The sequence below is a fragment of the Oenanthe melanoleuca genome, chromosome 6 (genome assembly GCF_029582105.1).
Source record: "Oenanthe melanoleuca isolate GR-GAL-2019-014 chromosome 6, OMel1.0, whole genome shotgun sequence".
Classification (NCBI taxonomy): domain Eukaryota; kingdom Metazoa; phylum Chordata; class Aves; order Passeriformes; family Muscicapidae; genus Oenanthe; species Oenanthe melanoleuca.
The window spans coordinates 26,987,554-27,002,282 of NC_079340.1; the positions used below are offsets into that span (position 1 = coordinate 26,987,554).

Here is a 14,729-nt window from a genome sequence, read left to right on the forward strand (position 1 = left end):
AGAATTTTACTAGTGTGCCTGCGTGCACACACATACTTCACTACAGAAACACCAGGCAGATACAGAAAAAGTAATCTGGTAGGAATTGGCAAAAAATGCAAAGTGAAATTTATCTTTCTGCTGCCAGGATTAGTATTTGCCTTGTTTCCCCCAGAATTCAGGTGACAAACCTATATATAAACAACCCTGCAGTCTCCCAAAGGAGATTACATGGTGAGGAACCACTTCGGTGCTTTGAACACCTGAGGAGAACTGGCACTGAAGACATGAGAAACTTTAGAGCAGCAACATACACAGCACATTCACCAAAGATAACAACTCTGGCACTGAAAGGATGTGCACTTTGCTCAGAAAGGATACACAGGCATAAGATATATTCTTTATTTTAAAAAAGACCACTAAAAACAAAGCAGAAAATCTTGAGCAGAACGTAGAAATGTCTTTTGTAAACAATTGTCTAAAGTATATATGCTGCAAGAGCCCAAGTCTATACTCTCTCACAAGTTTTTTTTTTAGCAAGATTTAAATCACAATAGTCAGTTCTGCCTCATGAAATGAGCTTCTCTGAAGCCTGAATTGACAGCATGTGACATAAGCTCAGTATTGTCTCATTTATTACAATAACTTGTTTTCAGAAATTACCCTGGAGACTGCTTAATCCCCAGCATTGCACATCTGAGATCTCCACAACCTGAGGAAAATTAAGAACAGGGGAAGAGGAGTAAGACAAAAAAAAACCTTAAAATATGAACTTGCAAAAATGGTAAGTTATGGGGGGAAAAAAAAAGGTAGTAGATATACAAGAAAGCAAGGTGCCTTATTTTTCTCTCCCCAAATTTATCTTTCTTCAAAGAATGGCAGTTTAGTCCTCCCTAAAGAAAGCTTTGTGGAAAAGGGAGATAAATAAAACTCACAGGAACTCAATTCCCAACCCAGCCTACTTCCTTTGAAATATACATTCTTCCTTATATTTATTTATGCCTATTGCTCTCAGTCATCCAGTCTCTAAAATGCATTTCCATCAAGCTCCTATCTCTCCAGTCACCAACATTTACAGTGGGGATGATTTTCTTTGGCTTCAACCACTGAACAAAACGCTTCATTTCCAGGTAACTGCTGTGTTCACTGTAAGGAATTCCTGTAATGAAAACAAATCAGACATCTGTCAGTCTACTTAGCTTCCTCCAAACCTTCCAGCTAAGAAACACTTAGATAAAAGTGTTTTTTCAATTCCTATTTGGGTTCTAAATTAACAGCTAAGGTAAAAAAATCCTCCCCCACCCTCCAATTCTCCCTTCTAGGAAAACTACCTTGCATTAAGCTACCAAATTATTCATCAGTACAAAATAAGCAGCATCAGTGACCTGGTTAAAGGAATGGTAAGGGATTTAGCTCCACCCACCAATAAGAACTGAGAGAAAGAACTCTCTCAGAAATAAGTAAGATACAGAATGAAATCTTGGATCTGGAGCTACACTGCCACCAGCATCAGTCAGACCAAGACTCTATCCCTGTATCAGATGGAAGTCTTTATAGTCTTTATTTGCATGAAAAGGACATGCAAAATGTATGTAAAAATCTGCATTTATGGTGTTCTTGATTACTCATTTCACAGATCTCACCTGAAGAGATCTGTTCAGTTTCTCAATGAGTTACCAGAAAAAGCAGCAGTTACAAAAATCAGTAGGAGTTTCCAGAATAAAAATAAGAAAAGCATCCACACAAAGCTAAATGCACTGAATCTCTGCAACTCTTATACCATATATAGTGATTTTTCCTCTTGTCTGAGGCTTGATATCCTCCAGAGAAAGGCATGAATCAGAGTAGGTCCAACCCGTAGGTTTGAAAGCCAGAATTTGATCAAAATTCTCAGAAAACTTATTCAAGTGATCTTGCAAACGCTGTGGAAAAAAAAAAAAAAAAGCATATAATTAATCCCATTAAATAGCTGATTAGACTAAAGGTTGGCCATTTCATGATGGAGAGGTTTCAGAGTACATTTTACTTTCATGTGCTGGGGATTTTTAATTTTAAGGATCGTCTACCTTGATATTATTAATGATAAATATTGACATTTGCAAAACAACTTGTACCTTAGTATCTAAATTTCTTCATTTGAATTAGGCACATATGAACAGCTATGCATTACAGATTAGAACACATAAGGAATAATCACACCTTCTTACAAATCTTGCTCCACAAATCATTCATTTCCTCCTCTAAACTAGTGGTCAGCAGCTGAGTGGAGATAGAAGATGGTGAAATGCTGCTTCAGTACAAAATGATCCAGTTAATGTCACAGAGATCCTGACACCTGCTTATGCCCAGAAGTAATCAGAGTTAATTAACCTACCCCAAAAAACTCACAGTAAGCCCATGCACAAGCTGAGTATTGCACTGAGCACTGAAACATGTTTTACCACCTCTCCAAGACAGGAAGGAAAAAGGAAATCACCTCTCATCTTCTCACTCTAAAAAGAAAATTACCTTGAAAAAGTTTCCAAGTATGTAAAATACTTGGAAAAGCAAAGTCAGTATTGCTTCAAGTTAAAAATAGAAAACCAATTTCATGTGTCCTGTATAAAATCTTACAGGCAAATTACTAATTTGAAAGCCCTACAAGGTTACAGAGCTAAAAATCATAAACTTTATATTAGCAGGAGAGAGAGGAGCACAATATAGAGGCTGATTCAAAAGGAGGGTAAAGGGGATAGATGGGCTGGGATAGAAAATTACCCAACCTGTCAGACACTTGACAACTATACAAAGCTGCCACATTTAACACCTTCAGTGCAATGTCCAGTTGCAACCTACAGAACCCATCAAACCAGGCACAAAAAACAATTTTTAAAAACCTTACCACAGCAGACATTTCATTCAGCAACAGGAATTATGGCTCACTGCTGTGACTTTGAATACACTGTGAATGTTCAGTCCTCACTTGATTAAAGGTATGGCTGTAGCAGTCTAATTCTCCTCCACACTTCATTTTGGGAGGATTAACATAGATTAAGGTAATGAGTCATGTATTTGCTCCCCTTGTTCTAATGAAATCTAAATATAGTACTTCAAATGCAATTATTATATTAACAATGCTAATCTGCTTTTTAATTTTGTTATAAATCAAGTGTGCAACATTCCCATTAAGGATGCAATTTCAATCTTATAAAAAATATTATTTCTGTATTTCAATCACAAGCACTTCTGAAAGTCTCACTTCAATGTCAGTACAAGACCTTGCTGAGTTAAACAACATGAAAGATTCGTGGACCCACAGAACTCAGTTCCCTGGAAATTTTCCCCTGCATAGTCAAGTTAGGCAAAAGCCTTAATTTTTGAGCTACAAAAAATTGTTGTTTGTTGCAGAAGAACCATGCATACATTTTGGAAAAGATGGTCTCTTTCCCCAAACCAAATGACTACAGTGTTTGCTCATAACAAGTTCATTTTACATACACATTTCAATTTCTTCGTTTATTGCTTTAGCCAACACTATTCTAAACCTTCACCCTTTTGAATGGAAAATATATTTCACTGCAACACCAACCCCCTTCAATCACCATGACAGCCTGATATTCAGAGTGCTGCTAAAGTCAGCAGTGTACACAAACAGATTCCATAAGGTAGGAAAACATTCAAACATGATTAAATATTTAATTTGCCACCAGCCCTAACACCACTTAAACTCATCTAGCTTATTCAAGAACAGCCATTTGTCAGTACATACAGCAATCCCTGTATTTTACTGGGGTAAAACCAAATACTGCAGTGAAGTACCACATCTCTAGGGTTTTTAAAAATATTTTCTTAATATATATCAAGTCCAAAAGTAAGATAAATATGAACTCATCTTTCAGCATTAAAAATTCTTCACATTTTACTGACAGTACCATCCACCCAGGCACTCCTCTAGCTGCAGCCTCAATGGTGTCCCCAGAGTGCCCAGCTTACCTGGACACATCATCACTAATGATGGAATGAGACCAACTCAGCTCCAGACCTGAGGGCTCAGCCCCAGCACAGAGGCCCTGCTGCCAGAGCAGGGCTCTGACCCACCAGATCCTTGTGCCTTCCATCTTTCCTGGCCCTTTTCAGGGTCCAAGCATGGCTTTTGTCACACTGCTTTGTCTAGAGCCTGATCTTAGAGGTGAGACCCTGCATGACACAACTGCCTGCCTCTGGGAAGTAAAGCTGCCCTTGAGCTTTCCAATCAGCCCCTGAAAGTCCAGCTGTGCCAGTATCCATTCATGCTGGGACAGCTGACTTAGCAACCCAGAAATCTGCAGAAGAAACTAAAATAAATTACTGTTTTAGACAACACAACACACTAAAAATAAATCCATAATTATTTCCATTACTCATTTTCTGCTCCACCACAGAAAACATCATGGAACAGAGTTAAAGCATTAAGATACTAAGTGCCATCTCCTGCAGCTCCATCCAAACCATATAGCCTTTTTTACTCCTTTTTAGGTCAACTCTGACCTTGACTAGTCCTGCAGCTAAATACCATCTTGCTCTGAAGGATTTGCTTGAGATGGCACAGCAGGCCTGAAGCAAAACAGAAAAATTATTCCAAGTCTGTAAGGCATAAACAACCACTGGGTTGTTGGTTTTTTTTTATTGCAGGTTACCTTTAATCTAGAGCCTGCTGCTTCACATTACTGCCCTTCAGTATTTTGTAGTCTATTTAGAATAACCTAGGAATTACTCACCTTTCCAAACTAAGAAATTCTCAGAAAAACACTCAACTCTGTCGCAAATCTCAACCAAATGTGCATTTGAAACCAACTTAAATGAAATAATGTTTAAAAATTAACTGGCTTACTTGCTTTTGTGACAAATATTAGAGAACTGGTAGTTGGCCATGTTCATAGGCTGCCTCAAAATAGAGGCTCAAAGACAGAAAATCCTTTTAGACTTTTCCTACACTGGACCAGGTAAGAGGCAGGCTGAAAACAGGAACCCCATGTCCCAATATATTAATTGCTAAGAGGACAGATCAGGCAGTCATTACATAAATCTACTTCAAAAAAGCCTGCAAAGAGCAGGTCTTTGAACAAGCCTCACCTCATCTTGTACAAGCACCACATCATGTTTGGAGAAGTTATTAATGTTTAATTGCATTACATTTTCAATGTATTGCTACATGTCAAAGCTCCACTAAATAAATATGATCTGACAAGAGGTTAAAAAGCACCAAACACATTGCTGGTTGGGAGGAGCCAAGAGAATTTCATCTACAGAGACCATTTTCTGAACTTACCTTAAAATTTATTTGCATCATGGGAAGAACATGAAGCAAAGTACCCTTCCAGTCCACACTAATGAGGGAATTAACAGCTGCTGACTCCAAGCACTGCAGGGTTTTGTACTTCTCACGGGACACACTTGCTTTTGAGCCCAGAACTTCAGCAATTGCTTTAGGATTCATTAGGAAGAAATCAGATAAAGAAAATTGTAAGAGTTCTTTTTTGGCTTGTTTTGGAGATAGTCCTGATTATTGTACAAGATAATTTTTACTATTAGGAAAAAAATCCATATTCAACAGGATACAATTTTTTGTATTATAGGATTAAGAAAAGAATTCTATAATGAGTGCTAAAAAACTTTGTCCCCTGCATTTTAAAAGCAGAATTTTTGTGACAATGAGGATAAAGAAGGAACAGTACCTTAATAAATTCAAAGTCACATTCATTTGTAGAATGTTACTGAGGTGAACTGGTATTTATTCCAAGGATGCCAGAAATGTAATTTTGGAATATGTGACAAATAGCCCACATTTAAGACAGACTAAATTTCAGTGAGAGTGAATCCTGTATTGATGACTTTAAATATACACAAAAGCACAAGTAGTGCACATCTGCCTGCTCTGAAGCAGACATTTGGGCAATCATGTAGGTTCCTGGTGCTGTAACTGACTAAAGCATAGCACACAAGATCTTCATTTAGTCAGAAATAACATATAAACTGGAGGGAAAAACTGAAAACAGAAGTCTAAGAATAACATCCCTTTGCTGTTTCTTGAGAGCATGAAATTATTAACAACAAAAATGTCAAAGTGTTGGAGAAGATGAAACATTTATTTATTTTTTAAATCACCCTTAGCAATTTTCTCACCACAAACAATTAAAGAGGTTCATACAGTTTGTATACAAACTGGCCACATGTATATTCAGTGTGGGAGGAAGGTTGTAAACATGGCAGAACACTTTCTTTCAGAAAGTTAAAACTTACTGATTAGAAAACTAACAAAGTAGCAGGGTTATTAAATACATCTAATTTCTTTACACACTATCTGAACATTCAGACTAAACAACCTTTTATATATTCAAGAAAGCCATATTGTAACATGAATTAGATATTAAATTTGATCCAGTACACTTCTTTTACATACCTAAGAAAACTTTTTCTTTTCCAATGGAGTAAGTGCCACAGACAACTAGAGTTCGTGGGTTTAAAGTCACTGTCTCAAAGGCAATGTTGACAGCAAACTGGATAACCTCTTGTTGGGCAGGAAAAGTGTACTCAGGGCTACAGTATCTGGGGCATAGAAACAAAATATATCACTTTGTTACACAAGAGAAAAGACATATGAAACTACCATGAAGGCCCTCAAAACTCCATGTACACAGTAAGTGAAAAAAAAAATTCTTCTATACAATTGCAGGTGCCCAAATGAAATTGTTGCAACAAAAATTACACTGAACACATCCCGGTTTTCTCTACAACTATTCACTCTGACACTGAATTTTACACTTTATTCTTCATAAATACGAAATGTTCTTGCAAGCTAGATATTTGTATCACGTCCTGATTATATCCTTACATCTATTTTTTGTCATACACACAAACCATAATATAAGCCATTACTCATTCACAGAAACATATGGAACAGAAATGAAAGTCTGCAGCTGGGCATTAGTCATCATTCACACAAAAACAATTTTATATACATGAATCAGAGAAAGGTCTAATGAAAATCCCCAAAACTTATTCAGCCTTTTGGCACTCTCTTACCTTTGGATTCCTTCACATCTCTTTTTGTAATAGAGTTGAATGCACTGAAAACTAGTGTTCCATAAACCTCTTGTATCAGAGCTGAACACTTCATGTATGAATTTTGACACCCAGAATTTAATACCACTTATAAATAATATGGTGATCTGATCAAATACTTCAGCATGTTTTCCACCACCCACTTTCATTGTCTAATGTAACAGCACAACCAATGCACAAGCTACACATACATGGACTCTTAATAAATACCAGCTTTTGTTCAACACTGAATAGAGCTAACAAATGTTATCACAGCAATGTCATTTTTATTTACATTTATTTGGTTCATATAAAGCCTTACTAAACTGAAAGGGCTAAGAACAAACCAACAAAGAGATCCATTTCCAGACAACTTACGTGGTATCAAGGTAAAGGGTGTGGACTTGCTGGCCCATCAGAGCAGGGTAACGCTCCATGGAAGGGTCTGCTCTGAAGTCCCCTGTGTGCAGAATAACAGCCCCACTTGGCAGGTAGAAAAGGATCATTGTTGCACCTGGACAACTGAAACAAAAAAAAAACAACAAAAAAAATACAAATTATGTTCACTCTCTGTATTGATAAACTACTTTAAGAAATAGACCACCCTTCAGTAGTAGAAATGTGCAGAATAGCATTTTAAATCACAGCTGCCATGCAGACTAATTTAGCTAGAAATTCCTGATTTCTAAAGGAATTCTGCAGCCAATCCAATAGCCACATACAAGCTTGACTTGAATTCCCATCTGAGATGGAAAGAAGAAACAAAAAACTCACATCAACAGTAAAGCAATCAAACATTAACTGCCTTTTTGGGATGTCCCACCTTCTAGGCATAACAAAGACCCTGCCTCAGTTGCAATCATTCTATTATTTGATTCAAAGGGGAAACAGCACACTAAAGAAAAGCAGCGTTCTTGTTCAAGAGAAACAATTGTATTCCTGCAGATTCATCTTCCTTCCTGGAGGACTTACTGGAGCATTTGCTTTAAATTCTATTGGCAGATTTTAAATGTTGTCTAGATCCAGAACCCTTGTTAATAAATACAACTCCCTTACTGGTGACAGTGAATCCATCGTGCCTTTTGCAGCTGCTTGCCAAAGCCTTCTGAAAGGCAAGAGCTCAGACTGGAAAACCTGAGTGGGACTATTTTAGATATCAGTCATCTGCAAAGAGTAAATGAAATCCCAAAAAATAAAAACTGGCACAAGACAAAGTTAAAATAACAGAATTGGTGAACACTTCAAGAAGGTAAACTTTGTAGCTAAGGTATATACAGCTCTTAAATTGGACCAGAGAATCAAAGGGACAAACAGGAAAAATGAGAAGTATACAAATTACATTAGCAACAAGATTTCCTTCACTCCTAGAGAGGGTTCTCAGAGGACTTAATGGAGTTCTATCTCTCCAAGTATAAACAAATCCTGCCCTAAGCAATGTTCAAACCAGCTGTGACACAGTCCTGCGTTTTAGTATTGTACTGTAGGGAAGGGAGTCCTCCTCTAGCCCATGGCCAAAAAAAGTTTCAAGAGGCAGAACTGCCACAGAACTGAAAGGTAGGTGCTACTGAACTTTAAATCCAGCATTATCATATAGTGCCAGTCTAATAGACATAATCTCACCCTTTATCACCAAATTCAGTAGAAATCTTGCCCAGATTTCAACAGCCTTTTCTTCAAAGTTCAATTTTCAAAATTTTAGTTAGCATCACATTTTTCTTCAGCTCAGCATTTCCCTATCATCAGTTCAAGCTACAGAAACCTAATGTATCTGATAATCAAACCTACTGGTTTCCCAACTAGACACCAAAAACCAGGAAGTGTTCAGATCAGAAGAAAACCATTCAACCTCTCAATAAACATAAAAATTACAGAGTTACATGTGGTTATTTTAACTTTTTTTGGTGTACATTGTGTTAAATTCAAAAAAGCCTGCTTCATTCTTGAAGACAACTCACCTATTTCAAAAGCTAGCTACCTGTAAGAAATTTTGGACAAGAAATGCAGTGATACCTACTGATTGGCATCAAGCAGCATCACTTTGATCCCATTGACCACACACTGTGTGTCCATCGGCAGCACGTGGACAAACTGCTCCTGGACTCTGAGCTTGCTCTTCACCAGATTGCCAGTTACCTGGAACACAGGAAGGATTTTAAATAGGAACAAAATCTGAAAGAAGCAGTGCTTGTTTTAGAAACAAAAGCTCTCAAAGCCAGTCTGGCTTAGAGAAACTATGAAGTCCTGAGCATAATCAAGCCTTTCACGTCTCAAAAAGCAAACTGAGAAAAGCTATCTTTAGATAGCAAACCTTACAAAGCCTATCAACAGGCTATGGATTGGAATCAGAGGGGAGGTGAACAAGGGGGAAGATCTGTTGCACACTATCAAGTCAAGAGGAAGAGGTGGATAAAACCTTTAAACAAGTGAAGAAGTTTCCAGGTAACAGAGCTCCGGATCTTATAATGCAGGACTGCAGTCACTCCAACTGCAAAGGCAACACAGGACAAACATTCCAAGAAACTTCCTTGATGAATCATAAATAGTTTTTTTTGATGCAAGCTCTGGATGTGTTGTTTAGGCAAGGTACCCTACCATGTTATAAGTAAAGAAGAGCTGGTTGGACATACAACAGCTAATGGCAGTCATGGCTATTCAACAGTCTGAAGTACAGGACACAAAGCATCAGTCTAAAATAATTTGATTTGCTTAGCATGGAGCATCTATTTCAGATTTCCATCACTGGCATAATTACAGAGAAAATGGAGCCAGATTCTTCGTGATGCACACAAAAAAAAAATAAAAATAAATAAATAAATAAATAAATAAACCAAACCAAGCTACAATGCCACAAACAAAATGTGCTTTCCCCTGTACATATCTACTGACCCAATACAAGAACCACTGATCCTCTATTTACTTCCATCAGTACAAAAGTGATTACAGCTGCATATGGATATGATGGTATCTTGAAAAATCTTACCTTATTACAGTAGATTGGAAACCTGAAGTTTTTTGTTAGTCCACAGTAGTGGTCAGAGTGAAAATGAGTAAGGAAATAAGCTGTGCAGCCTTCAATTTCTCCATACTGGAAGGCATCAACTGTAAAACCAGTTCCTACAGCAAAGAGGGAAGAGAAACCAGTCAGTAAACATGCATAGTTCAGATTTCTAATCAGATGTATATTTTGTTGTCTTTCTTCCCAATTAAAAGGTAACAGTTACTCTGCATACAATTGAAGGAACCATTAAAAAGTTGGTTTGTGTATCAGTCATTGGTTGCAAAAAGTTACCTCTCACCTGGTATTTTCTTGTAGAAGGGGCAGTGTTTTTTCCTTGGCTCTTCACCTGTAGTAGGTAATTCTTTAAATTTTTTTCTCCACCTTCGTTGGCCACCAGAAGGTACATCTGCAATGGCTTCATTTTTACTTGAACTTTCTGTAACTGCTTCCACATCTCCCACAGACCCCTCAGCCTTCCTTTTTTGCTGCCTGGGCCTCTTCCCATTAGGAGATACTGAAGCTGGTATGTGCTTTTTCTCATTCAAACACTCCGCTCCTTTGCATTCCTCCTTTGCTTTGGGTTTTAGCCCAAAGAAAACACCAATGTCCATTTGCTTAAGCTCTTTGGCAGGACTGGATTTAGTGTTCACAGTTGCTGATGAAAGAGATGGCACTGATTTAGAAGAGATGGGGCTGGGAAAGCATGTAGCAGCTGTACTAAGATTTCCTTTTTTCTCCACTGCTGTCTGCAAACTCTCCTGGTGAGCTGTTTTTTCAATTGCACTGGTAGTCATTTTATCTGTATTAGTTAAAATGTTACTTGGCTCCCTCAAAACATTACTCCTCTGTGTCAGAAGAGAGGCAGCATCTTCTCTGTCTAGCAGTGATGATGGCTCAGTAAAACTCACATGTGCAGAATCCAGAGCACAAGCACCAGCATCTTCTGACTCTGTGGTTCCTGCTCTGGCAGCAGAGGAAATCAGTTCTGAGTGTACAGCCCCCCTGTAACTAGAAGCAAAAGAGGATCCACTGGCTACCACCCCTTGCTGAGGATCTAGATGGCTCAGTGCATTTTCTTCCTCACAGAGGGGTTTTTTAGTTATGAAATTTTCCATTTTTTTATGCTCATACTGAGGCTTCCCCTGTAAGAGAGATCTATCAAATGTTCTAAACACCACAGAATTAGAGTCTTCTTCTGAGTTCTGTACTTTGAATGATTTATTCTGTGATACTTTTACTTTTTCCTCCTCTTCATCTTCACTTTCCTCAAATGTACTTAGTGGAGAGTAAGAAATTTCACAGTCATTGAAATCCACTCCTGACTGTAGCAGACTTGGCTGACTTGTATCTTTCTCAATACACAGATCTTTTCCTGTTTCACTCTCTTGAGAGGATGCAAAATCAAAAAATTCAAATTTATAATGATTATCTGTTGCCTGTGAGAGCTGAAGTGCCTGTTGAGGTTTTTCAACACCTGCAAAAAAGGAAGTACTTCCACTAATTATATTTAGAGACTTCATTTGCAGTGAATTCCGTACCGTTGCTGCACAGTCATCATTTGGGACGTGCTTTATTTCAGTAGAGAGTTTCTCACTTTGTGAGGTTTCCTCTGCATAGCCTGGGGAACAGCTGGGCTTTGCAGCAGTAGAACATGTCATCCTCATCTCCACAGTGGTTTCCAAGGGGTTTACAAGATACTCCCCTGCCCTGTTTGCTGCAAGCAGAAAATGGCTGTAACGCTTGTAGTGAGAAGGAATGGTGGAGGTGCACAGTAAACCATCAGGACACTCTGTGGAAAGAGTTAAACCAAGGTGTAATGTTAATACCTTTGCAAATAGAGTTGGCATAGTCAAAATAAAAATCACACATGACAACATTCAGGAGATTTTTCTTATAGATACAGCTGCTGGAGAACAGAAGCACAAGTAAAAAGTAATTTTCTATCTACCAAGGCCTCTTGCTCTGAGCTGAGAGATGAGAATGTTTCCAGCCTAAAACCAAACAGCTGCTGCTCATACAGCACTATGCCTGAATTATACAGCCCATTAACAAGAATATTTGATCCTGTTTCAATGCTGTGCTTCTGTAATCATATGGGCTCTGGTTTAGAAATGTCTCACATTCAAGCAACAAGCTCAGAGAAGTAGCACCAGAAACAGTCAGTACATTTCAAATACAAGTAACAAACAAATAAACCAAATTGTGAATTAACCTGAAATTACATTACACTCTAAGAACAAAAAACAACAACAACCAAAAAAATTAAAAATAAACAAACAAAAAAAAACCCCAAAAGTTGTGTATTTACCTATATGAAGAAAACATTCAGCATTGAGATGCTAGGGGAAAAAAAAATCCATAGCTTTTTCCTACTGACAGCTTACCAGCCTACCTTTTCAGGCTTTTAAAGTGAATGCATAAACCTATCAGGAATTTTCACCTGTTAATTATAGTAACAAGACAGAAATGAAGTGTTAAAACACCTGCCTTAAATTAAAAGCACTGCCAAAATCAGCATGAAAGGACTTGCATGTCATTGCTCTGAAGAAGATACTCAAGGAAAGTTATCAAAATATAAAAAGGAGAGTGGTTGCATTACCTAAAACATCCTTTACACACATGTCCTAACTGTATGCTTTCTGTTTTACAAAAGTTATGAGGTGTAGTAAGGACATAAATTGGATACCTGAATCTACTCACACATGGTATTTCCTCATGAAACTAGAATTTGCATTGTGTAGTTTCATTCCTCTTGCACAGAACTCAAAACAAAGTTGTCTTATGACACAGGAATGTTAATCTCTATTTCTACAAAAATTTCTAAACCATAGTGGCCCACAAGCTAACATTTCAAGTAAATTAGCATATTTCAGTTTCCAAATGTCCACAGACAACTGAACAAATCATACATCAACATGACTACACGATAGTAAAACCTATACCTAAGGAGACAGAAGTTTCATGTCAAAAGTAGCACCCTTGTGCCTGAAGCTTCTCTTCTGATACTGACTTAGTAATTGTACCAGATTTCATTATATGAAATGTGCCCCTTCAGTTTGTTCAATGAAATACTAAAACTTGATAAACAGTCACAAAACTCTCTCAGAGTTTTGAGATTAGATTCTGAAATGAGATTTCCATGTTCTTCACAAAGAAGCAAAAATTTCATACAAAAATAGGAATGATTAGTAACAAAATAATGAAGCATGATAGAAGCCAAACCAACTACCATTTCAGATTTTGGGTTGAATTAAAGAAAGCCAGGTTTGCAGCAACATTTTGTGAGAAGTCTGCAGCTTTTCTCTGATGGCTTTTTTCTTACTCTGTTCATACCTTTTTCAGTGGTTCCTGGAGTTTCCAAACATTCATAGACGTGCCACTGAGGTGTCTGGACCAATAGCAAAGAGAAAGGCATCTGGCAGCTGGGACAGAATCCATCGTGAACAGGTTTTGCATTTTGTGAGCTCTGTTCTGCCAGGCTACTCACACTTTCCTGGGAGTGCACACGACTGTCTTCTGTGCATTGATCCACATCCTGACCTGGCCGTGAGCTCTGTTTGGTTTTCCGAGGTGTATCAGTTTTTTCTGTGGATTTCTTTTTCCTATTTCTTTTCCTTTTTGGCCTGCCCTTGCCATCAGTTACTTCCTGCCCAGGAACAGAGATGCTCTGTGAATTACTCTGACGTTTTTGCTTCCTAATAGATTTGTACTCCCAAATGTCCTCTTCCAATAAAGCATCTTCAGATGCCATCTTCATATGGCAACACATGAAATATTCCCCTTTTTTTTAAGCAACAGTTCACAAACCTGCTTTTCCTCCCACTAATATATTTCCTCTTCCCTCCACTGTTCACTAGCTGAGGAAAAGCTCCAGAAGCCCATGTCAAAAAAGCAACACTGGGCCACAAACCAAGCAGGAGTCCCTGATGGGACAGGAGCATGGTGGATCCTATCCCAAAAATAATTTAGTGAGCGACTCTTTGTAGATTTGCAATTTCTCCTGTTACACAGGGCCCGAGTCTGCAGAGCCTTCCAGGGTGAGCCATTTCCTCCAGCTTCCCCCCAGGACCGCAAGCTCCACCCGGCCAAGGCGGGGGAAGGAAGATTTTGAAGATTCCCGCCCGAGCAGGAAGATTTTACAACAGAACGAGGAAGAATTCATCTACGGGATGTTTGTCGGGATGACCCGGGATGCTCCCAGTGCTGCTCCACGGTGTGTCCCAGTGTCCGGAATGTCCTTAGGGATGTCCCGACGACACCAAGTGTCCGGGATGCTCTCTGGGATGTCCTGGTGGTCCGGAGTGTCCGGGATGCCCTCAGGGATGTCCCGCTGCTCCCGAAGGTTCCCTGGGATGTCCCGGTGCTCCTGTTTCCCCGGGATGTTTCCCGGGCCGTTTCCTTGGCTGTTCCTTGGGATGTCCTGGTGCTCCTGTGTTCCCCGGGATGTTCCTCAGGCTGTTTCCCGGGCTGTTCCCCGGGATGTTTCCCGGGATGTTTCCCGCGATCTCCCGGGTCCCGCCGGTTCCGCGGGCGGCGCCTCCCCGCCCGTTCCCCGCCGCGGCCGCGTATTCCCTTCCGCAGGTTCGTCACCGTGGCTGTGGATCAACTTCTCCGCTTCTCCCCCAAAAATCCCTAAATCCTACCGTTTAAATTAATGGAACCTGGTTTCAATTTTTTTCTCCGGTTCAGTTCA

The 14,729-nt window shown here is 39.0% G+C and overlaps 1 protein-coding gene across 1 annotated transcript; it reads right to left on the reverse strand.

Moving 5' to 3' along the window:
* Positions 1–367: 367 nt before the first annotated feature.
* Positions 368–14,601, reverse strand: DCLRE1A (DNA cross-link repair 1A). Its single transcript, XM_056494453.1, has 9 exons — positions 13,370–14,601; positions 10,335–11,825; positions 10,019–10,152; positions 9,053–9,171; positions 7,417–7,560; positions 6,398–6,543; positions 5,267–5,421; positions 1,760–1,901; positions 368–1,138 (listed from the first exon to the last, which is right to left on the reverse strand). Exons 1-9 carry the CDS (start codon positions 13,803–13,805, stop codon positions 972–974), a joined length of 2,934 nt encoding a protein of 977 aa, XP_056350428.1. The 5' UTR covers positions 13,806–14,601; the 3' UTR covers positions 368–971.
* Positions 14,602–14,729: the final 128 nt, after the last annotated feature.